At 48.4% G+C, this 22,226-nt stretch overlaps 9 protein-coding genes across 9 annotated transcripts; 4 read left to right on the forward strand and 5 right to left on the reverse strand.

Moving 5' to 3' along the window:
- On the reverse strand, positions 1-1,296 carry N7525_006181 (uncharacterized protein; the record flags this gene model as incomplete). Its single annotated transcript, XM_061213643.1, has 2 exons — positions 99-900; positions 957-1,296. Coding segments are annotated over 2 exons (1,142 nt in total), but the record flags the coding sequence as incomplete, so codon positions are not given.
- Positions 1,297-3,018: 1,722 nt separating this feature from the next.
- On the reverse strand, positions 3,019-4,284 carry N7525_006182 (arginase family-domain-containing protein; the record flags this gene model as incomplete). The annotated part of the gene is made up of 5 exons (XM_061213644.1): positions 3,019-3,336; positions 3,378-3,457; positions 3,513-3,653; positions 3,774-4,095; positions 4,153-4,284. 5 exons carry the CDS (start codon positions 4,282-4,284, stop codon positions 3,019-3,021), a joined length of 993 nt encoding a protein of 330 aa, XP_061068075.1.
- Positions 4,285-5,022: 738 nt separating this feature from the next.
- On the reverse strand, positions 5,023-5,562 carry N7525_006183 (GNAT family N-acetyltransferase; the record flags this gene model as incomplete). Its single annotated transcript, XM_002569308.1, has 1 exon — positions 5,023-5,562. One exon carries the CDS (start codon positions 5,560-5,562, stop codon positions 5,023-5,025), a length of 540 nt encoding a protein of 179 aa, XP_002569354.1.
- Positions 5,563-6,968: 1,406 nt separating this feature from the next.
- N7525_006184 (ADP-ribosylglycohydrolase family protein) lies at positions 6,969-8,015 on the forward strand (the record flags this gene model as incomplete). The annotated part of the gene is made up of 1 exon (XM_002569306.2): positions 6,969-8,015. The coding sequence occupies one exon, from the start codon at positions 6,969-6,971 to the stop codon at positions 8,013-8,015; it is 1,047 nt and encodes a 348-aa protein (XP_002569352.2).
- Positions 8,016-8,841: 826 nt separating this feature from the next.
- Positions 8,842-10,475, reverse strand: N7525_006185 (CRAL-TRIO domain-containing protein; the record flags this gene model as incomplete). Its single annotated transcript, XM_002569305.2, has 4 exons — positions 8,842-9,377; positions 9,446-9,545; positions 9,619-9,660; positions 9,717-10,475. The coding sequence occupies 4 exons, from the start codon at positions 10,473-10,475 to the stop codon at positions 8,842-8,844; spliced, it is 1,437 nt and encodes a 478-aa protein (XP_002569351.1).
- A 1,765-nt stretch (positions 10,476-12,240) lies between these two features.
- On the forward strand, positions 12,241-14,021 carry N7525_006186 (putative MFS transporter; the record flags this gene model as incomplete). The annotated part of the gene is made up of 4 exons (XM_002569303.2): positions 12,241-12,448; positions 12,510-12,747; positions 12,969-13,613; positions 13,670-14,021. The coding sequence occupies 4 exons, from the start codon at positions 12,241-12,243 to the stop codon at positions 14,019-14,021; spliced, it is 1,443 nt and encodes a 480-aa protein (XP_002569349.2).
- Positions 14,022-14,322: 301 nt separating this feature from the next.
- On the reverse strand, positions 14,323-15,106 carry N7525_006187 (uncharacterized protein; the record flags this gene model as incomplete). Its single annotated transcript, XM_002569302.2, has 2 exons — positions 14,323-14,591; positions 14,698-15,106. 2 exons carry the CDS (start codon positions 15,104-15,106, stop codon positions 14,323-14,325), a joined length of 678 nt encoding a protein of 225 aa, XP_002569348.2.
- Positions 15,107-16,353: 1,247 nt separating this feature from the next.
- Positions 16,354-18,550, forward strand: N7525_006188 (uncharacterized protein; the record flags this gene model as incomplete). The annotated part of the gene is made up of 4 exons (XM_061213645.1): positions 16,354-17,269; positions 17,320-17,737; positions 17,793-18,081; positions 18,146-18,550. The coding sequence occupies 4 exons, from the start codon at positions 16,354-16,356 to the stop codon at positions 18,548-18,550; spliced, it is 2,028 nt and encodes a 675-aa protein (XP_061068076.1).
- Positions 18,551-19,624: 1,074 nt separating this feature from the next.
- Positions 19,625-21,381, forward strand: N7525_006189 (transcription factor domain-containing protein; the record flags this gene model as incomplete). The annotated part of the gene is made up of 4 exons (XM_061213646.1): positions 19,625-20,169; positions 20,235-20,648; positions 20,718-20,956; positions 21,017-21,381. 4 exons carry the CDS (start codon positions 19,625-19,627, stop codon positions 21,379-21,381), a joined length of 1,563 nt encoding a protein of 520 aa, XP_061068077.1.
- Between the last annotated feature and the right edge of the window lie 845 nt (positions 21,382-22,226).

Below are 22,226 nucleotides of genomic sequence, written 5' to 3' on the forward strand. Positions count from 1 at the left end.
GCCTAAGCCCTAAGCCCTAAGCCCTAAGCCCTAAGCCCTAAGCCCTAAGCCCTAAAACCCTAAGCCTAAAACCCAAGCCCCTAAGCCTAAAGACACACATGGCAAAATATCTCGCACCGGTATTCAGAGTCGCACATCCAAGAATGAACCCGAAGATTGCAACCGCCTTCGCAAAGGTTATATGCCATGTTCGCTCGTTCACACGGCCAGAATTCCAGGACCAGTATACAGATATAATACCGGCAAGGAGATAAGGCGGGCATGTGAGGACTAGAGTAATTGTAGTGTTGAAGCCAAGGGTTTCGACAGCTGTTGGGAAGAAGTTCTTGAAGCCGTTGGCTGCGAGATGCATATGCTGCATGAAAGCGAATAGCCAGACTCGGGGATCCTTTGCAGCTTCTTTGACACCGCTGAATGTGCTAGTTTGATGGCGGGCTCCGACTGTGTCAGCGAGGATGCGCGCGTGGGCGAGCTGCCGTTCGTCTTCGGTAAGCCAGCGGGTGTGGAGAGGGTCATCTGGTAGCACGAAGACGGAGCCGACGGCTACGACGAAGGTTACGGCACCCTGGAGAATGAAGAGCCACTGCCAGCCGGCGATGCCAGCCAGGTCATCCATGCCGTGGAAGATACCGGCAGCAATAAGGCCAGCGAAAGCTGTAGCGAGAATGTTGCCAGTGTAGAGGATGGAAATGCGGGTCGCGATCTCCTTGCGTGTGTAGAAGATCGAGAGCATGTAGAGGGCACCAGGGTAGTATGGTGTTTCTGTGACACCGAGGAAGAAGCGAACCAGCAGAAGGCCGGTGAAGTCCTTAGCCACCGCAGTCAACGCACTAACAACAGCCCATGCGGCCATGGCACCAGCCATGTAATATGAAGGCCGTAGTCGCGTGATCAACATGTCTATTATAAAGTTAGTGGTTAGACAGTGCCAGGCGTTTAGAGACAGAGAGGCTCACTGCTAGGAACCTGTCCAGCGATATAACCAACAAAGAGGATGGAAACGCAGGTCTGGTACTGGGATGAAGAGAGGTTCAGATCTTCCTCAAGGCCATTCAACCGTGCCAGAGCGATAGCATTACGATCGAGGTAGTTCAGCCAGTACATCAGCCATAAAGTAGGCATAATCCACAAATCGAGCTTGCGGACCAAACGAATTTCAGCAGGGTCGGTCTTTTTGGTCGCGCCAGAGTAGTCGACATGCTTCAGCTGATTCTGCTTCTCTTGGTCGATGGTGTCTTCACGGTGCAAGACACCGGGCTTATCGTCATCAATCTCCGAAATCTTGTTTCCACTCATAGCGCCAAGATTGTTTGCAGAGGGAGTCTGACAGTAGGATGTAGTGCGACTGCAACTTGAATTGTCCCTTCATCTTGTCCGACCTGGCAGCTGGTTTTATATAATTTCGTCTCTGTGATGGACCTGGTAATTTGACAGCATATCGCGTAAAAAGCTGGCTTACCCCGCACATGTCACCTCGCATCCTGCCAACATGGGCCTCGTTAGATCAGTCTACCTGAGTTTTAACTCAAGGGCTAAACCAGACAACGGAGACCCAATGAACGGCATGTCCGGGCCCAGTCTTGCCATGCCCAGCGTTTAGCAAGCACAACGAGTCAGGATTCCGATACGATGTCTGGTGGAATAAGTCTCCAAGATGGAGGATAAACCCCGGGTCGAAGGTTGAAAGACAAGAAAACCAAGGGCTCTTGAAACCTGTATGGCCGAGGACTGGTCGATCTCCAGTTTCCAAGAGCACACAGCCTCACAATCCGTGCTTGGCTGGCAGCCAGTTCGAACGAAGCGGCATACGGACAGGACATGTCCATGAACGGGGAAGTAAACTTCGCCAACAGGCTATATATCTGGCTTGGTCCCCTACTTAATTAACTTTGCGTGTTTTTGTGGCTGCGGGCCAGATGTGCCCGGTGTCTTGGAACCATGATACACGATACTGCCAAGCTGAAATAGTATCATGCGGGATATTATTGTCTATGAGTTTTATTGATATGTCGGCTTATTCCCGGGTTGCCTTCAAGTGTGTTCTCCGGTTGCTGCGCTTGGCATGGAGAATGAAGGTTCGAGCATTCCGAGTATCTCCGCACTTATCAGGCCAAGACATCTGGGAGGGGAAGGATGATTATTCGCTTGCTCGGCGACAAGGAAGAGAAAAGGCGCTGATTTTAGCGATTCTAGCGAAAAAAAAAATAAAAAATAAAGGGGCGATATCCAATCTATTTCGTTGAAATCTTCGGATAAAAGATGGTTGAGCACCTTTTGCCTAGGAAGTGGAGAAATCAAGAAAAAAAAATCCGGGGAGGAAATCCGGGGTAGAATCTTAATAAGAAGGGTCCAGACCCGAGTCTCCCAAGGTCCCGAGGTCTCGTATATAGCTTACTAAATATCCCGGAGCAGCCCAATCTCTAGTTCACGCACTTGGGTACCCCACGTCACCGAGTTGTGTATAAAGAGAAGAGTTGCTTCGAGCTGAGTGTGTACTCGCAATGAGACCTGGATGCAGCTATACGGAAGCTGTGCCTGATTCTCATCTACGGGCCTTTACGGAGAGGGTCTTTAGTATTATGTTACGAGCCACGTCTACAAGCAGAGCAAGAGCGTACTCTATTCAAAATACTAAAGACGGTGAGAGAAAGGAAGCAAAATCTGGCGAGCTCTAGAGAGAGCTAATCAGGCCGGAAATCTATGCAGACAATGTAAACCCCTACTCTCCTCGCTTAGCGAGGCAAACAAAGAAAAAAACAAAGTAATCTAAACAGATCTGACATGTGACATCAGATCGTCACACACGGGAGTAAATGTGGGAGTTGGCAAGGCCTACTAAGGGGGCCCCCCTAATATATCTTCACATCAGACTGATCGCAACTCATCTTTGTCATCTCTCGTTGGACCCTTTTCCTTAGCAAGATCTTTTAACTCTCGCTGGATCATCGAGGTCACCAACTCATAGACCACTTGTGCCGTAGCAAAGGAGGTCTCCTCGCCTCGATTTTGATAGGGCAGTTACACTTCAACCACATCTGCACCTACCAGGTTCAAGTCCTCCAGACCACGAAGGATAGGGATCAGCTCTCGGGAAGACCAGCCTCGAGGTTCAGGGGTGCCAGTGCCCGGTGCAAAAGCCGGGTCTAATACGTCGATGTCTACCGACAAATAAACAAGCTGTTCAGTTTCTAGCATGTCTAAGATTTGATTAATGATCCCTCTCGTGCCGATGTTGTCAATCTCTTCAGCTGGAATTCTCAACCAGTCCTGGGCAGTGTCTTCGTCGTTGTCTTTTCTACCAGTGCCCGGGAGCGGAGACCAGCATAAACGGGTGGCCTTGATGATTAGTTGCACAACAATCCTTCCTGGTAGGCCACCCAGAATATGGAGCCATGGGTAAAATGAGTGGTTCCCCAATACGACGGGTATGCCTCTGGATGCCAGGTGTCCATGTGGGCTAGGCCATTTGTCAGAGACGCAATAGTTCGCACTCGAGCCACAAGTGAACTCACCGTCAAAGTGCAAAACTTGAATTGGCCTATTGTGGACCTCCTTCAGAGCTCGAAGGGTCGGTAATGATAGACTATGGTCACCGCCAAGGGTCACAAGCTGTTGTGGTAGAGACCCCACATGTGGGTCTAGGTCCTCACCCTCTGGTAGCTAGATAGTTGTAGTGGAAGCTCGCTTCCTCTCTTCCTAATACAACTCTCTCCTTTCTGCTTCTCTGAGTCTACTAGTTGTAGTCTCACCCCAAGCTTAGGTCTGGAGCTTACTCCGGATACAGTTCGATGACGACCAAGTTGCTTGGGAGCTTGAGTCATTGTCGAACGGAGTGACAGGGATATCTCTGCAATCAATAATTTTAGCCCAGCTCTGATAAGGATTGATGCCAGCGCGAGGGTTAAAACCACGAAATGACGACTGCCGTCCAGATACATGGCGAATAGCGCGGGGTCCGAAGCGAGCACCAGGTCGGTACCCGACGCTTGTGTCATAGGGGGCACCGAGGACAGCGATGTCGAAGGTTTCTCGCGGATTGAGAAGGCATCTAGTGTGCTCTAGGTTGGCAAATGTGCTGATCCCCGAGAAAGCATACTTGGAATTAATATGTCAAAATGTGTTACTTTACCAGCGAGAATTGTAAATACTCACATTCTGTCCCCCTTTCGCTTCGAGCTCTGCCAAATCTTCTTTAGTCCAACCTTCAGCTTCATGATAGTGTCCAGTGAAGGCGAATGATGTAGCCCCAAGCAGGATCAAGGTCAATAGACGGTATGATTGCATCTTTTCTCCAATAAGGAATCTCCACCACCTCAAATTGAAGCTCTTTGAAAAAAAAAAAAAAAAAAAAGTGCACTGGTCGGAACTCTGGCCCCGGCCACGTCTTTACCTAAATATTGCCATTCCAGTTGGACCGCGGACACACCGTTTTGCCGAAGAGCCCTACCCGGCCGTGGGCATTTATCCATGTGACCTATTCGTTGCATTATTGCAACATGTTGGAATAAAATACGGCACTATTCCACTAGACCAACACAAAAACCAAGTTGATGTTATGGCCTAGTGGGGGCCATATCCCAGTCTGACACAACATACTACTTAGTAGAGAGGAGAAAGTGGGGATGGTGCCACAAGTTATTCGCTAGATACTAGATTGAATCTCCACTAGGTGCTTTTTACATTGTAAATTTACCAGGGGGGCTCAGAGATTCTTGCCTTTCAGTACCGGGATTATACGGAACCCTGTCGTGTGAGGCCAAACCACGACCCAGTATCTGATCACAGTGGGTACAACGTTATAGTAAGCAAATTCGGGAGTATTTTACTATTCTCTTCTTTCGCGGAAAAGTGCCACTATGTCCCCCTCGGACAAAAGATAGTAACTGTAACTGAATTCGACGAGCCAGTGAATCCCTGAGGTGATGGACTTGTTGAAGCGACATTCCGATCTGCCAGTATGGTTGAAGTGTAATTGGGTTATCTAGCTATCTACACTTGGGTTTCAAACATGGTCCTCTGTCGTTAAAGGCTTTTAAGCATGATAAGATCCTTTTGAACAACCGAACCAATGGTAAAGCTGTGACCACCCACAACTCGATAACCCCATCGTTCGTATGCCTGGAGAGCTTTGCAATTTTCCTTCCAAACACCAAGCCACATGTTTCGAAAACCCCGCTCTCTTGCCAAACACTCGAGTTCTTTGGCCAGTAGGCTACCAACGCCTTTTCCTTGGGCTCCGGGATCGATGTATATCCGTTGTAATTCAACTTTGTGATCCACATTGGCCAGGCAAGGCTCGTCACTTCCACAATTCAGATAACCAAAGCCCACGATTTGATCATTAGCATCCGTGGCAACGAGGACATCTTTGAAGTCATCTGTCAAATCTTCCTGAATTGCTGCCGTTGAGTACGATGTTTTCAAGTAAGCAGCGAGCTCGTGGGGCTCTACTGAATGGCCGAAGCTGGCAGAGAAGACATGGGCACCCAGTTCGGCAATTCGAGCGGCATCGGAAACCAGTGCAGAGCGCACTGTGGCCGGCGGTCCTGGTGAAGAAAGCATAAATATAGATTGGCTATTCGGACAGCAGATTAAGGTAGCATAAAATATAGAAGAAAAAATTGGGGTAGAACAATAGGAAATTCGTCGGAGATCCTGACTTTCATAATTTTAGAGCCAAGAGGCCGACATAACCAATCACCCAGTGCTGGTGCGTTGTCTGGCGGAAGACGCATTGTCAGTGTCCGATCCGGGATCACTCATTTGGAACTAGCCCTAGGTAGGTAATCAGTCTGTACCCTGATCCAGGTCTTGTTACCGGTTCAAACCCTTAGCCTGCCACAGCATCCATTGTTGCCCACTTACCTACCTATGTAGGCAGAACTTGGAGACTGGGTGGACCCACTACTGACGCTCTCGATGTTAGTGTATCAACGTCGTGATTGGATATATCGGATCGATCTTATCTCGACCAATGATCTTATTTCCGTGTACCGAATACCGCACCGTGGAATACGATGAATGATACATCACAACCATGATGCGTGATGCGGATTCCCAATAAATGATGGATGGTCATGTTCCTCGTGACTACTGCCCAAGTCGTGGAGTTCGGCGGTTCCTGCGTGCTCCCGAAACTTGGTTCTATCCAACTCGGATCATGTGTACGAAGTACTTGCACACCACGCCCTTGTTGGTGGACATTCCGATCGAGAAAGCTTGGTGTCGATTGATGTGACTTCAAAGTTTGCAGAATGCTAAAGATAGGGCGTAATGGCGCGACATTTCCTAGGTTCCGTGCCTGTTTTGTAGAGGTGTGTGGTGTGTGCGCCCTGTGGATTGAATAGTCTTCCGCGATTAACTTTCGTAACAATGTGGAATGACCTATGGTACAATAAATTCAACCTCCTGGTGTTGAATGCGTTCGAGTTTACTATTGGGCAATACAACCAGTCGATGCCTGCTGATTGAGGGGCCCGGAATAGATATCAAACCTTTACCCACAAATATATATTTGAAAGATGTATAAAGTTAAGGACTTGTTTGCACGTACATCAATGAAGAAGAAAGTCTTGCCTGGTACTGCCTAAGTGGTTGTTTCATTCTGCCAGTTATAAAATTTGGATCAAATAGTAGTGAACGGACCTTAGACACTAGATAGATATACCTAGGTATTGCTGTAGTTCCCTGCTGCAGCCCTGAAGTCGTACCTAGATATATTACCTATGGCTTGGGTAATAAATTTGGGCAACAGAAAGAAGAGGTGAGTAACTGAGAAAAGATAGTGCAAAGACACTACTCGAAAAGAGGCATGATGTTGCTGAACAATAAAATGCAACGAGTATTTGGGAGTCGAGGAAACATGCTTCTTCAACAAATTTATCCTTCGTTCACCGCCAAAACCATTTCCAAGGACATCACGGCACGTTATATAAGTGGGGTAGTCAACCGACCTGCCATCCAGAAAAATGGCCCCGTCACGACGCTCTCGCACACTGGGTGCTCTCCTCGCTGTCCACGCCGGTGACGCCTTGGGCGCACCCTTCGAGTTCAAGCCCTACACCGCCATCCGCTCCCGTCACCCCGGCCCCAACTCCGCATTCCCTCGGACCCTCACCGGCGGCGGCTTCCTCTCCTGGGCCCCTGGAGCCGCCACTGACGATACCGACCTCACCCGAGCCGTCCTCCTCGCCTACCGCGATGCCATCCTCAGCGGCGACGATGTCATCAGCAAGGCTGCCGAGCACTCTCTTGCGTGGTATCGAGGCGACCGCTGGCCCGGTCGTCGGCAGGGTACCTTACCCCGCGACATCGGCGGTGCTACAAGGAGGGGTCTATCCTCGTTTGCTTCTTCCCGTGATCCCTCCTCTTCAGGGGCTGGCCAGGGTAGTGCCGGCAATGGCAGCCTGATGCGTTGCATCCCCACGGGGCTCTTCCAGGCCGACCCGGAGCTGCTCGTCAAAGAGAGCCAATGCATCAGCGCTATCACGCACAATGACCGCCGATGCACTATTGCCTGTGCCGCCTACAACACTATAGTTTCCGCCCTAGTCGTGCGCGGCCTGTCCGTCGAGGATGCCGTGTCTGCTAGCGAGCGTGTGGCCGTCTCGCTCGAAGGTGGCCGCCCGGATGGACCCGTCCACGCTGCCATTAAGATCGGGCGCACAATCTCCCTCGAGGATTTGGCCGATAAGGGACCTAGAGGGGTTGACTTTCTCGGGTCGTGTAGTGGGTTCGTGCTCGATTCGCTGACGCTGGCTGTTGCCGCCGTCCTGGATGAGCGGAGACTCGACCAGGTTCTTGTCGATGTCGTCAGGGTCGGCAGGGACACAGACACGAATGCTGCTATTGCAGGTGGCCTCCTTGGGGCGAGGGACGGCGAGGAAGCCGTGCTTGACGAGTGGAAGGACCTGCTGCAGTTTGGCCCGGAATTCCGTCGCCTCGCTGACCAACTCTTGACAGCTCAGGGGGTCCTACCAGGAGAGGGAGTGGGACAGGGAGAGGGTACATCATGACTTGAACGTCGCCGTCATCTCGGGGCAGGCAAGGCGGGCTCAAACGGTTTTATAAATGCAACACGTCTAATCAATTTCAGGACAAACTTTATCTTTATACTCCTTAATGACATGAATGCACGGGATGTCAGATATGTTCTTCGAATTGTAAGCAAATTAAAAGAGCTTTATCTCTGGAGAACCTACAAGGTAACTAGCTCCTAGGCGGGTATATTTGCCGGAATTACTCTCTCCCCGTCCCGTTATTTTATTCTTTACTTCTATATCTAGTAGTCACCCAAAGCATCACGTACTTGGGCTTAGCACTGCTTTGGAAGCCCAATATAGGTTAAATAGCTAAGTATCTACTACTCTTTACAAGACGCACTCATTTTACTATCCAATTGTCTACCTGGATAGTTATAGTATCAGTTTCACATCGTCCTCTTGTTCAACGTACGGAAAGAGAGCGCCAAGAAATTTCAGAGGAAATCATATACATAGGGCTAGCAGGCTCAATGTGACTGACTGGCCTCGATTCGTTTGCCCGATATTAGCATTACATAGAAGTTCGTTAGCCACAAGGATACTCGTGAGATCCAATGACGATACAGCCGATGCGAATATCGAATATTTATTCGACGTGCTTTTCTACGGCGGATACGATATTCGAAGTGTTTCGATTATATGACGATTACCGGTTATATTCCTCTCTTTGCTAAGACTATGTAACAGTGTCTTACTTTGACAAGTTTCCGTTCTCTTTTAATCAGGGGCCGCGTAGCTGGTTCAGAACAATTTGAATATCTCAATCAGAAACGCATAACTCAAAAGTTCATCAATACTTCTAACAATTTGCCAGAGGGGCATTCCCAACCTGCTCTAAGTGTTCCACGCCTAATGCCTTGGTTGTTTCAACGTCACATTCCATGGGCACTTTCTCAGGGTAAAATTCAATCTTGCCGCCTTCCTGGATGACCTTCGTTCGGTCCAGGAGAAGACGAGCCCGAACATAGGGATCGAGTCTCCAGTGGTTAACGCGCAGTCGCTCGGCTAGATAAGCTCTTTCGCTTTCACTAGATTGGAGCTTCGTCGCGTCCTTCGATTTAGTCGCATTAATCCACCCAGATGTAGCAGCCAGGAATTCTTCACCAATAGCTTGCCGCTCGCTTTTCAGTGCGTCCCGTGTCGTGGTATTATCCATCCGTGAGTTCTCGGTAGAACCGGGCTCAACGTATTGATAAGACCACTTCTCGTCGCCGCCCATCTCTTCCACGATCTGACTACGGGGGATGAACTTCTCGAGGTCGGCGACGCTATTTGTAAATTCAACCTTGGCTGCAATTTCAGGATCCATCCAGCCTCGAATAAGTCGCCAAATGCCTAGGATGTGGAAACGGTGAGCAAAAAGGCATGATATCTTTGACCACGACCAAAAATGATTAACTAACCTGAGAAAACCCACGGCGCATTATGAATAAGCATAATTCCCAAACATTCAGGATAGTTCGCTTCAAAACACTTGAGGATGAACTTAACAGGTGGATATTCCTACCCAAAAGAAAAGGGTCAGTCAGCCATGCAAACGACAGTGATACTGCGTGGACCGGAAACGGTGATATACCATATTGGACAGTCCGAACCCTGTCATATCGAACAAAACAGCCTAGCATGGAGTCAGTGACGCCGATTCAAGTCGCCGCTGTCAAATGGCACACGTACTGCAGTCTCAATAGGAGGAGCCAATGTAAGTCGCACTGATTCGATTACATGGACAATATAGCGCTCCAAAGACTCTTCACTCTGAGCCCCAGGCTTGTGCAGGCGGACTCTCACGACCACGATCGGGCGACCAGCCCTATCAACACCATGTACGTAACTCTTTCCCATTCGCATCTGAGACAAGAAGTCATTTCCAGCTTTCTGTTCACTGGTGCTGGACTTGTTCTGGGTCTGCTTCAGGGCATGTAGCTCTCCCTTTGCCATCACATCATCTACATGCATTTCCTTAACTCGCCAAATGACTGCTTCCATCAGCATTGCAAATGACTTGGGGACGTCCCATTTGCGAGCGCGGAGGAAACGCAAAAGTAGGGCATCGGGGTGGTCGTGTTTGAGAGTGTCAAGTATTCCCGTACGAAGCTCAGTAGGTGTGATCTCCGAGAGGGACTTCTTGATTGCGTTTGATTCAGCCACACCAGCCCCAATTTCTCCGAGGTATCTCATAATGTTTCGGTGATATAGTGTATTCGGGGTTGGGATGGCTTTTTCGGTGACGTTGCTCTGTGTGCGGCCAAGGAGCGACAGCCGTCTCTGGGGTTGAGTTGGACTGAAATCCTCCTCCGTGCACCCATTGATAGGTTCATTGCTCACGGATATTTCGCCCGCCTTGAGAAGGACGGACCAAAGCATTTGTAATTTTGCTTCCTGGTCCTTGCTGATATTGCCCAAGAAGCCAGGTTTTGGACCATCGCCAGCCATTCTTCTTTTTTTCTCTTTAAAGACTCAGACGTGATCTGTAACGAATAGGTTGTGATTGGGGTTGATTGAAGAAAGTGTTCAGATAGTGGGGTATGCCTTGGTCTTAACAAACATCACAGAAGACCAAAAATACATCGATTGTGGAAGTTATAATCTAACCCACTGATGATCATCGCAGATCCACATGAAATCCCTCATACCCCGGACACTGCCTCGGTCCCCAGAAACTGGAGAACGGTCAATTCGCTCTTTCGAAGTTCTATCAATTTAGTGCAGTGGTGACGGGGATCACAGCGGTGACATGCGCTATATACACCCGTGGACCCCACCCGTTCCCCGGGCTTTTGAAAGTATTCCACAGAAGGAAACCCCGGGCCCTCGGTCGGAAGTAGTGTCATAGTTGAACATGTCGTAAAAAGACCAATTTTTGGGATTTGGGGAGTCCCGTCATTTCAGGGAATTAAAATGAAGAAAGATGAAACAGACTAATGACCTATGGGATATTGTGGATGACCTTCCCGGGCTAATACTTGGTGAACGTACAATGTATATGTATAACTCTTGTTGTCTATTGATACTATGATTTAAACATACAATAACTATAGTTGACTGGTACCTTGACCCCTGAAATTAGCCCAACTTGGCTATCAGCTGAGGGGACTAACGATCTACACATACCCCTCCCCTCTCTCATTGCGGGGAAATGCGGTGTCATTGCATCCTCAGGCGCCTCGGGGATAACGTGAATCCGAGGTAAGAAGAACCGTCAATGTAATAACTCTTTAGAATGGCCAAGATGTATCATCTATCCTCTGGAACCAGGAACAGCAGGTAAGAACTACTGTATCTACAATCGGTGCTATCTGTTCATTCCGCGATACTCAGCTCTTTATCTAAATTTCAGGACAAAGAGATTGGGTTTACAAAAGAGTTTTAGTAAAATCGAAAAATATTCCGTGCTGCTTAGATACCGACTTGTTAGTTATCTATGAAGACATATATGGGTAATACACATTTATCCATGGTTGGATGCTCCGTACTTGTAAAAAGATTACGTTCAGATATCAACCCGGTCGCAAAAGTTATAATATGCCTTAGCATCATCACAAAATTCTAGTATTAAAAAACTGTAGATACTCGGTGCCAGAATCTCTACACAACTAATTTTCGATAAAAGGGTGGCAGTGGTTCTTACGTGTAGGATTATTACTGCACCTGGCACAACTAACCATGTTGTAACTATGTCTTCGGTTACCTGAAGAGATTGACCAGTTCAATTTCTCGTCTCCTAGATGCTTGTGTCACCCTCAAACCCTCTAATAGCAGATTTAGAACTTCCAACTACCTATCCAAGCACTGATACATATCCACTCACACGAACTATAATCATTATCAATTATTCATGTGTCATAAGATGCCAGATAACAAAGGAATCTCCCACCAGTGTCTCCGCACTTGACGTCGGCTTATCAACTCTTCCGAGTTGCCAAGTATTTATTTGTTATCTTTGGTGTCATGATATGGATATGTGTTGGGTCCTACAGTGTAGGGCCAAGGAAGCAGAGAGGAGAGAGCTGTATTAGGAGAGAGGGAGCGAGCTCCTACAACTATCTAGACTACGAGTGGATCAATGCCTGGACCCACATGCATGCTCAACAATATGTACAACGATAAAGGTGCGATAGGTGCCGTGCCCAATGATCTTAAATAGACTCGATAGTCACTTGTTATATTGAAATCATTTCTTTAACTCGTTCTCGTAACTATGTCTACCGCAGACACCGAAAGTCATCTGCGCCCTTCAAAACAAGATGTATCAATCACTATCGGGAGTGTGGACATCGACCCTCGAGCAGAGCGCACATTAGTTTGGAAGTTAGATCTTCGGATACTTCCCGTACTGGCTATTATGTATCTCTTCAATAGCCTGGACAAGTCCAATTTGGGAAATGCTAAGACAGCTGGACTTGAAGGTACGTCGTCACTACCGTCTATAAGTGAAGAATGCCGCATTTACATTGATTGTCATGATAGAGACACTCTCACTGAAGGGAAATCAGTACAATCTCCTTCTTAGCATCTTTTTCGTCCCTTACGTTTTGACTGCACCTTTTCTCGGCCTTTTGGGAAAGAAATATGGGCCAAACATTGTGCTACCCTGCATGATGCTTGGCTTCGGTGTTTGTACAATTCTTGTTGTTGCCGTTTTCAACTTCAGCGGTCTCTTCGCCATTAGGTGGTTTTTGGGTATGGCAGAGAGCGCTTTCTTTCCGTTGGTGATCTTGATAGAGACAGACTACAGAGAAAAGGTAGTGTGCTCTGGAAAATAGATAGATGCGTGAAGAAGAGAAGAAACTATCTACAGGTGAGCTAGCTAAAGTGTGAGGGAGCATGTGAGGAGGTCACGTGACCTCCAACAGATCTATTATCAAACAACGTAGGCCCATCCCTTCGAACCTTTTTGGAATTACATCGTCTCTAATTCAACCCCAGGTTCTATCGTCGGGGCGAGCTAGCTCGCCGACTCGCCATCTTCTACGCTGCTCAAACCATTGCTTCTGCCTTCTCCGGCTTGCTGGCATTTGGAATTTTCCGCATCGAAACAGGTCCATTGGCGCCTTGGAGGTATCTCTTCCTGATCGAAGGCGCAGCAACTATTCTCTTTGCACTATTTGCACTATGGTATCTGCCTCGGTCGGCCTCAGAGGCAAATTTTCTGACACCCGAAGAGAAAGAACTTGCATACCTTCGTTTGCAGATTGATAGTTCTTCCGTGGTCAACGAAAAGCTCGATATCCGGGATGCGTTCCAAGTGTTTAAACACGGGACTAGCTGGGTAATATTAGGCATTCAAGTTTGTCTAGGTGTTCCCCTGCAATCCGTTCAGCTATTCCTTCCGGTGATCATCCAACGTCTTGGATATAGTACCGTGAAAACTAACCTATTTACTGTGGCCCCCAACATCTCAGGCGCAGCAGTTCTCCTCATCCTGGCGTTCAGTAGTGACTGGACACGATGGAGATTCCCATTCATTACACTCGGCTTTTTGTTCACCTTCATGGGTTTCATAATTTACGCGACTATCGATGTGCAGCATGATCTGCATGTGGCCTATTTTGCTTCATTTCTGATGACATGGTTGGTTATATGTATTTCCCTTCGATCACGAGATAGAAGCTGACAAGGTTATCTAGGGGCACCTCTGCACCTTCCGTTCTTCTCGACGCTTGGTATAATAACAACACCGCCAATGAAGGGCGTCGTGTGGTATTAACGAGTATTGCTGTCCCGTTGGCGAACTTGATGGGGGTTGTTAGTTCAAACATCTTCCGCACGCAAGATGCTCCCAAGTACTTTCCTGCATTAATCACGACGGCGTCATTTGGCGGGGTGGGTATCATCTTGACACTCTGCCTCGGGCTTTGGATGATTGCAGATAATAAGAAGAGAGATCGCTTGCAAGGTGTTCACGTTAAGGCAAAGGATATCCCTACGGAATACCTCAAGGATGGGCCTGCTTGCGATAACTTCCGCTGGTTTTATTGAGATTCTTCAACATTTATACATTAGATTTTAGCTGCGCCAACGCGGCGCGAAAGCAATGAGAAAAGAATTCTCTAATGAATGGCTATACAAGAGTGATAAGATCTGTTTATCAACAGAAGTAAGCAGGTCTCAACAAACAGGGAAGGGGGCGCCTGATATTGGCAGCCACACACCCTCCTAGGGGCGTACCTAAGATGTCCGCTACAGCTCAGATAGTCTCCTGGTATCCAGTCAAGATAACCCGAGTAGCCAACTGACGATTGCCAATAGCACGGCAGAAGAAGGACCATTTTCTATTTGCTCAAAATTTGCATCCGGTTGGAGCCGCTCCAACAGAGTCGGGATATACGGGTGTATGGGCGGCATCCTCGCACTTGCAGTAGTTGGTTTCTAGTGGAACATCCGAACACGCACTTGCCGGCGCTGTTGCACAGTATGTGTTGGTTGAGACCGAGGTTGTCATGCCTGCTGGACACGAATTCGAGGGCATGCAGAAAGTGTCGACGGTTGATGCGCCTGGAAGCATGGTATGGCTATACCATTGATCTTTGGCACACGAGCAGGAAACAGCTTTAGAAGTAAATCAAGTATATTAGCCTCATTTTCTACATGGTGCATGATGACGGGGGAGAATAAGGAGCAAGTTGAACAGGGAAAATGAAGAGGAAGGACTCACCACTGATAATAGTCGACTGTCCTCCCGCCAAGGTACCCTCGTACATGGTTTTAGTTGTCCAAGGAATCGCCCCATGTGAGCATTCAGTTGTGATCCAGGACGCATCAAGCGGAAAACAGGTCGACTGCTCGATGCAATGACCTGGGTGCCAAACTGAGGGGAAGTACCCCTCGGAGCACTGGATCGGGGGCTCCGGCCTAGCGCAGTACGACGTGGGAGTTCCCATCGTACAATCTGTCGTGTAGACAGCGGTCTGCCCGTCCGAGCAGCTAAGCGACGCAGCCTTGGTGATCGTCGCCGGAGGCGCAATTGTTGCACCTGCTGCAGTCTGCTGGGGGAATGCCAGGACAGCAGTGAAGAATAATGAGAACACAGCGACGACTTGGAGAAAATCCATTCTGACAGTCATTTATCTCACTGGGTATTGAGCAAAAGAAGGCTTCCAGGGGTTTGTGAAGTTTGTAAGAGGCGCTCTTCTGGTCCCGAGAACCCCAGGCAAGGGCCAAACTTGGGTTTTATATCATTGCGGCAGGTCTCACTACGACGTGTCTCACTCACTACAGCTGGATGAGCATGCTCTGGGACTATCAAAGTTGGAAATTTCTCGCTGCTCCTACATACATGCGCCCCGTATTAGTGGGGCGGCTTTGCTAGCTCGAAAAGGAGACAAAGGGTTCAGGTCAGCCCACAACGTTACATCCACATTTAATATCAATCGTCTGCTAAACTGGCTCATTGGACGCCTTGCTGTTTTTCTCGGGAAACAAGTTCAAAAACAAGTCAGGGAATAAAAATAAAAATAGCGATGTTAGGCATAGCAAACCGCTTATTCGAGAAGTTCCAGAAGCGAAGGCCCCCCGCTTGCAGCGGGGGTTGGGCAGCCCATTCTTCGTATTATTTGTGGGTACTTGCGGAGATGTGAGAGGTTGCGCAATGATTGTGATGCTGACGCCTCGAATGTTCGAGTTGAGAATTCCAAGTTTTGTTCGCTCACCACGGCCCTCCTACTGGCCTATCGGACGCAGAGAGAAATACACAGACATTTCAGACTTCTCCTTACTCTGGGCGGCGATATTTTGGCCACTAGTTATTCCGCAGGATTTGAGATTTGTATCTTTAGCATTTGTCTCATACCTGCCTTGGTTCATCTGCCAACGCCAGAATTTCTAGGAGATATTGGCTAATTTGGCATCTTCTACACTCTTGGGAAGTCTTTGGTCGCAATAAATGATCTAGAAGGAATAGACAAATGTTATAGAAATATTTCATTCTGGGAGAATCTTCCTTTTGCTATTCTATTGTAATGCCTCCGCAACCCTAAGTAGACGGCAACAGTCCTCTGACCTACCTAGGCACCGAATTACCAATTTAGCCAAACCAGACCTCGCACTTATCTGTCTATGGTGTGGGGTCCCGGAGCGGCTTCGCGACCCGGTTGGCTGTGTATAACTGGACAAAAAAGAAAGAAAGAAAGAATAGAGAGCTACTATGCGCCCCACCCAATTTGGGGCCCGCGAGGACTCCAGCTCGACCTGGACCTGAGTCATCCAACTCCGAGCTCCGAAGACCGAGCCCCGACAACTACCTGGATAGCGAACACCTTCAACTACTTCCATGTTTGTCATTTGACCATCCCCTGGTCATACCAGTTTCACTATGGCAACTCCCCGCCGTAACGGTCAATTATCATCGTGTGAGCCGTGTCGTACCTCAAAGTTGCGATGCGATCATACAAGCCCGATTTGTGGACGCTGTGAACGCCGCGGTCTTCATTGTACCTATCACCCGGCACCATTGACACAGTCCCTCACTGGAATACGTCCCCCTAAAAAACGCCGCGCTATATACGAATCAGATCCTCCTAGTAATATCAGTCGGCTGCACAATGAGAACGATGCCTGGACTCGGAAAAAAGCATCGGTCTCGGCGCCGGGGTTTTGGGGACAAACTAGTTACTGCGATGCCTTCACAGATACCCGAAATGAATTCAATGTTGGAGTTCCATACCTCGCAGGTCACGATAACTTCCCCGTTGACCAAAAACGAATCAATCTCGGTGCTCGGGTGTTAATGCTTCTAGAGGACCTTCCATTTTATAGAGATGTGGTCACCGCTCGATTCAAGATATGGAAGGGGTGGTGCCTTGGTTGGCCAGTCACCGACATGATTTTCACAGTCGTTGAGAAGATGTGGAACTCCCTAGAAACTGAGGGCATGAACACAAACCAACGAGCTTCCTTCTTGTCCAAGAGACTGTTTGAAATGCATAGTCGGCCGCTCGAGGTACACCCTTCAATGACCTGGGAGGACTTCCAGTCTGCTGCAGCCGGGAGATGGGAGTTGATCGGGCTGCTCTTTACGCTGACAGGCCTAGCCACGGACTGGGTCCCTCACGGTGACCGCATCTTCATGCGTCAGGATACGATGGATGCGACAAGTCTCGCTATAACTGCAACCGCTGTGGGAGACATATGTCTTCAATTCTGCGATAGCACTGGAATCGTGAATGATATTGTAGTCTGGCTTCTATTGCATCACGTCACGCTTTTGGCAACAGTGTATGGTGAAAGTGGTTCGTCGTCCCGTTCTTTGCCTGCCAACATTGTCTAACTGGTTTCCTAGACTTTCGACCGTGGAGAAAGTTGGGGGATTTATCGACCACGCTATTTGCGCTCGGGCTTCATCAAGATTCTAGTGCAAAGGCACCATTCTTTCTTTCTGAGATGCGAAAACGAACTATGGTCGCGGCATACTCAATGGACAAAGTGCTTGCCACTTTCCTAGGTCGCCCGCCACTCGTCAGCTGGCGCTACTGTGATATTCAAATGCCGCTTGACTTGAGCGTTGAGGAGATATTCGCTGATCCAGTCGTTCGTAATGCCGCAATTGCTCGACTTGATGAGAAAAGTGGATGGAACCTAGAGTCAAGCTTGATGAAGGGTACGTGGCCTCGAATTGCCCTGATGACTAGTGTTCTCCGTGAGAAGGTCTTGGAACTCTCACTCAGTTGGCAACTAGATAATCTCAGCCAAAGGGTCGAGTACGCTGATAATTCATATCTCCTACCCAATCCAGAGCATGGCTGACGTTCTCAGGGAACTTTCACGTGAATCCCGCCAATTACGACAGGGACTACCAGAATTCCTCCATTGGAAACCTGATATTGAGGGGGTGGTTACTTCCAGAGTAGAATATGATCTTCTTTTTGAAATTCATATAGAGTTCCTCCACAACGACTTCCTGCTCTACCGGACCCTCGGGAAACGCACCCAGACGCAGCCCGACGCAATTATTGGTATCGCCCGACAGATACTCAAATCATTGGTCATTATGATTTGCGAAAAGACTCGCTCTAGACAGCCCATAAAAGGTATTGGGCTTAGTGTAAGTCGATCATATCTTTGATTGTGGTAAAATGTCGCAATGCTGAGATCTCAAAAAATCTTAGGTGTGCTTACCGGGTCTTCCTTCTGCTGGCGTTCTCTGTGCAGAATTGCTACGTCGATCCCGATCGACAGTGACAAGCTCTTGTTTGGAGTTTCCTCGTTCAGAGATCATCCAAAATTTGACCCTTTTCGCGTCATACCTAGACACCATCATTGAGACCCATGATTGTAACTACCGTGTCGCACAGCAGGGTCAAAAGGCAATCCGCCATGTGTTGGACCAAGTTCTCTCCGTCGAAAGTTCCTCCTGTGTCGTAGAAGACACTGGAACAAGCGACAGAATAATTGATGATGCCAACTTGCTTGACGGTGTGGATTTCGACGATCATGACTTATTTCTTGGTTGGCTTGATGGCAACATCCAACACATGTCCGACTCTTGGCTAGCATCGGTCAACTTTACCTGAATATGTGAAGCCTGTACAATTATGAATCAATATATGTACCAGCAACATTAACTGGGTTGGCATTTCAACAAGTAATGGCGTTCATGCGATAGGTGCACGAGGAGACCTAGGGTTGGACCTGCCCAGGTGAGGACGGAACTCAGCCGGACAGGCGCCCCCAGCTTCGGGCCCCGGGGGATCCTGGGGCTGGGGATCCCGGGGCTTACCTAAACCATAATCATCACGTGATCACATGCACTTCAGGTCACACTGGTCTCCTGTACCTACTCTTACCCGGCCGGATAGAATCCCGAACTTCCTAAATCGTTCCTAAACATGCTATTGTGATTGCAATCATGGACCACTCAACGTCGGAGCTCCAACCCAGAGCAAAACGCCGGAAAATTGCTGTTGCCTGTGATGATTGTCGAGCAAGAAAAGTTCGCTGTGACGGGGTACAACCGAGTATGTCCTTGCGATGGGATGTGTACGGAATGCTACCCGTGCTGACTCAGTGAAGTGTGCGGGCCATGCAGCAAGAGGACCGACCAGGGACTCCAATGCGTCTATACAGGGGAGTTAGAGAAAAAGCGAGAAAGGCAAAAGTAATTACTGTCAATTCTACCGTTAAGTCACCCTCTGTTTGCTAACATCTATGCCGCTAGTTATATATCCAAGCTAGAAAGTCGGATCCAACAATTGGAAAGCCCACAATACTCAGAGGAGGGCCATAAATCAGAATGCACGCCGGTTGGTATATCATAACGCTCTAGTTCCACTAGTTCCACTATCTGAAGGATCTAATTATAGCAGACAAATCTTCTATCGCCGACACCTGGGAATATCCAACCCAAGACGCCTGGAAACTACACACGAAGCACCCACAGTCAGGCTGAGATATCCACACCCACGGGTCAGCGAGATGGAGTGAACGCGATGATGGGGGCTGTAGTGGAAGAACGCCCCAGTCAAGGTTTCTTCGGAAGCTCTAGCGCAGCAGGGTTCATGCGTCAAATTAGAACCGCAGTCGACAGGAGAGTCGCATCACCTCACCGAGGATCTTCAGTTCCCCATCTGGCTGTCCCTTCAAACCTAATGCCAACACGGAGCGAAAAACATCAGTCTTCAGTGGCAAACTATGTACTGCCCCCGCGGAAAATGGCAGATAGCCTCATGGAGGTTTACTGGGAATGTGTCTTTCCGCTATATCCATTTCTTGTCCCGGCTGAGATGAAAACGGAGTACGCGAAAATATGGACTGGAGATAGCCTGGAGTATGATGAAAACATGTTGATGTGCACGTTGAATGTCATATTCGCCTTGGCCAGTCAGTTAGCCGACTTTGTCCCGCCAAAAGAGCGAGAAGCATCAGCGGATGCTTTTTTCTCCAGGGCGAAAGGCCTGTTTCAATTCAACCTCTGGGATACTGGATCAGCAGGTTTGATTCAATGCTTACTCCTCATGGCCCAGTATCTGCAAAGTACCGATTCTGCACATCAGTGTTGGATTGTCACCGGACTCGCGATCCGTAACGCTCAAAGCTTGGGACTCCATCTGCCCCAGAACATTGCCCGGCTCCAGAGCTTCCAAGAGCAACAGCTGGCGCGCAAAATATGGCACGGTTGTATTTTAATGGATCGGTATGATCAACACTACTCCCTGACCGACTAATTTCTGTCATGGTTCTTATTTCAATTTCTCACAGGGTCATATCTATGACTTTTGGTCGCCCTGCGATGATCTCAAAGGCTTCTAGTGGGGCGGTTCCCCTGCCAGCCGCCGTTGACGATGAATATATCCCGTCTGGGTCTAGCAAAGAGGTATCCCAGCCTCCTGATCGCCCTTCAATGATGGCATTCTACGCTAAGTCATTGGAACTTTACGAGATCATGAACGACGTGCTTCTTAGCCTTTACAAACCAGTTTCCGACGACAATGCGGAAGATATCCATAGCTTTCATTTTGATAATGTTGCAAGTGAGGGAGAACGGACTATCTTCGAGCTCGACCGTTCCCTCACTCGATGGACACAAAGCCTTCTCCCACACTTGCGTTGGGATTCCTCAACAGTGTCCACGAATCCCATATTTTACCGGCAAAGTATTGTTCTGCGTGCAAGGTCAGTGATTTGATTTGTACTAGTGCGTCTGGTGGTATTTTGCAATAGCTAACCAATATGTTCCTCTAGGTTTCTACACGTGCGGATGCTTCTGTTTCGGCCAACCCTCTCTAAATACTGTGCTGTCCGAGATAATACCACAACAGACCAATTGATCTCGACGAACGACTCCTTCCCCCATCGCGTTGCGCTACAATGCTCTATCATATGTGTGAAATCAGCTCAAGAGTCTATCGGACTAATCTACAATAATGTCCCTGCTGATGGGACCGGCGGCCCCCTGCCAGCTTGGTGGTATAATATCCTTTGTTCGTATAATCCTTTCACGGTGTTCTACTTCGCAATTCTGACTTATCTGACTTATCCAGACGTTTATACCTCTGCAACCGTCCTAATTGCTGGCCGTTTGTGCTCTGCAATCCTTGCCGAGGTTACAGAAAGCTCCATCACGCAATCTTGGAACTATGCGCTGGAGGTTCTTCGAAAATATCAAAGTTATAGCACATCCGCTCGTCGATGTGTGGCGGCACTTGAAATTCTCTATGAACAAGTTACCTCTGAAGGTCTGCTGCCGACCAACCACGTCCCGAGTCATGAGATAGGGACCAACGCAAGTGTAGTGAATGATATGTCCTTCGGCGAAGGAATGAATGCAGCTATCTTAGATAGCTTTGAGTTTCCTGATTTTCAAGATATGTCATGGTTAAACAGTGTTCCGAGCAACCTTTTCTAGCTACCTAAAGCTTTGGGCTTACAAGGTTTGCGGTTAATTGACACAATAAATATCCAGCAATACACTCAATTATGCATATCCAAGCAAGGCTGCATGCATTGCAATGACTACGAAGTCCTCTTACTTAACTAGGTAGGTAAAATCCAAGACACAGAGCGCCAAAGCTCAATGCAGTGAACCTATTTGGGAAATAAAAAGTTCCCAGCTATAGGTAGTTTTTCCGTGATCGAACCGTAGACCAATCTACTGGGCATCGGAGTGAAATTTCTCACCAAACGCGATACGCATTTCAACAATCAAGACAATGTTGCCATAGCAGAAAATAACAGCGCAGGCGCATTCTACATTCAGGATGTCTGGATCCTTCGCCAGAGAAAACTATGCAACGAAACCAGAAGTTTGGGAGAATGAGAGCCTTTTCTAAATAAGCTGAGTCAGTACTTTTCATGCCGTGACTCAGTCCAGTCCTACCCGGTGGAATGTCCCGATGTCTCCTACAATATCAACTGTCATCTCAGGATAGACGAGCGAAGATCCACAGCTATCGAACGAGAGGGTGGATTTTCGGTACGTTTGCACTAATTTAGCACCTTGTAGCCGAAGGGGGGGGGAATATTTGGCAACGGATTTACGCCGAACTGGCTTTGGCCCACTATTTGCATTACCGGGAGGTCTCACTGGACTACCGGTCAATTAAAAGGCCATGATCGATGTGAACCAAGAGCGATCCCACACTCATATCTTCCCCATCTGTCCATGTCCAACACCCCGGGGTTAGAGGTATACCTAGATACCGTGGGACTTTGACCGGCATGTCTTCGGGATGTGACCCGAACCACCCGATA

This window comes from Penicillium rubens (assembly GCF_028828025.1).
Source record: "Penicillium rubens strain IBT 27055 chromosome Unknown utg000003l_segment0_segment0, whole genome shotgun sequence".
In the NCBI taxonomy this organism is placed as follows: domain Eukaryota; kingdom Fungi; phylum Ascomycota; class Eurotiomycetes; order Eurotiales; family Aspergillaceae; genus Penicillium; species Penicillium rubens.